Genomic DNA, 338 nt, shown 5'->3' on the forward strand with positions numbered 1-338 from the left:
GTCAAATTATCCTCTCAGTTGGTCTTTCCCTCAAACATGAAAATAGTCAATCAATTCAGCAATAATATTGTTCAAAATTCATACTTTTCCCCCAAATTTGTTAATAACCTGCTGTAAGCTAAATTTCATACTTTTACCTTTGATTTTATAATATTCTTGATAAAAAAACTTTAACTTAGTTGTGCAGGCCAATATTTAAGAAGGATGTTTTCTTGTTTCAGGAAAACCCCAGTGAACATCCTATTATTTTTCTTCGTGATGTAAGGTTTTGGGAACTAGAGTCTATCATGGACTTCATTTACAATGGGCAGGTTAGTATTGCAAATAAAAGAGTGTGC

At 32.0% G+C, this 338-nt stretch overlaps 1 protein-coding gene across 4 annotated transcripts in view; it reads left to right on the forward strand.

The window, feature by feature from the left end:
• Positions 1 to 338, forward strand: part of LOC119586446 (sex determination protein fruitless-like) — a gene marked incomplete at its 3' end in the record, with an annotated part of 31,244 nt that overhangs the window by 27,787 nt on the left and 3,119 nt on the right. For all 4 annotated transcript variants that reach the window (XM_037935176.1, XM_037935177.1, XM_037935175.1 and 1 more), the window contains 1 exon segment: positions 222 to 311. In XM_037935176.1, coding sequence (XP_037791104.1) covers positions 222 to 311 — 90 coding nt within the window.

The sequence above is a fragment of the Penaeus monodon genome, chromosome 21 (assembly GCF_015228065.2).
Source record: "Penaeus monodon isolate SGIC_2016 chromosome 21, NSTDA_Pmon_1, whole genome shotgun sequence".
In the NCBI taxonomy this organism is placed as follows: domain Eukaryota; kingdom Metazoa; phylum Arthropoda; class Malacostraca; order Decapoda; family Penaeidae; genus Penaeus; species Penaeus monodon.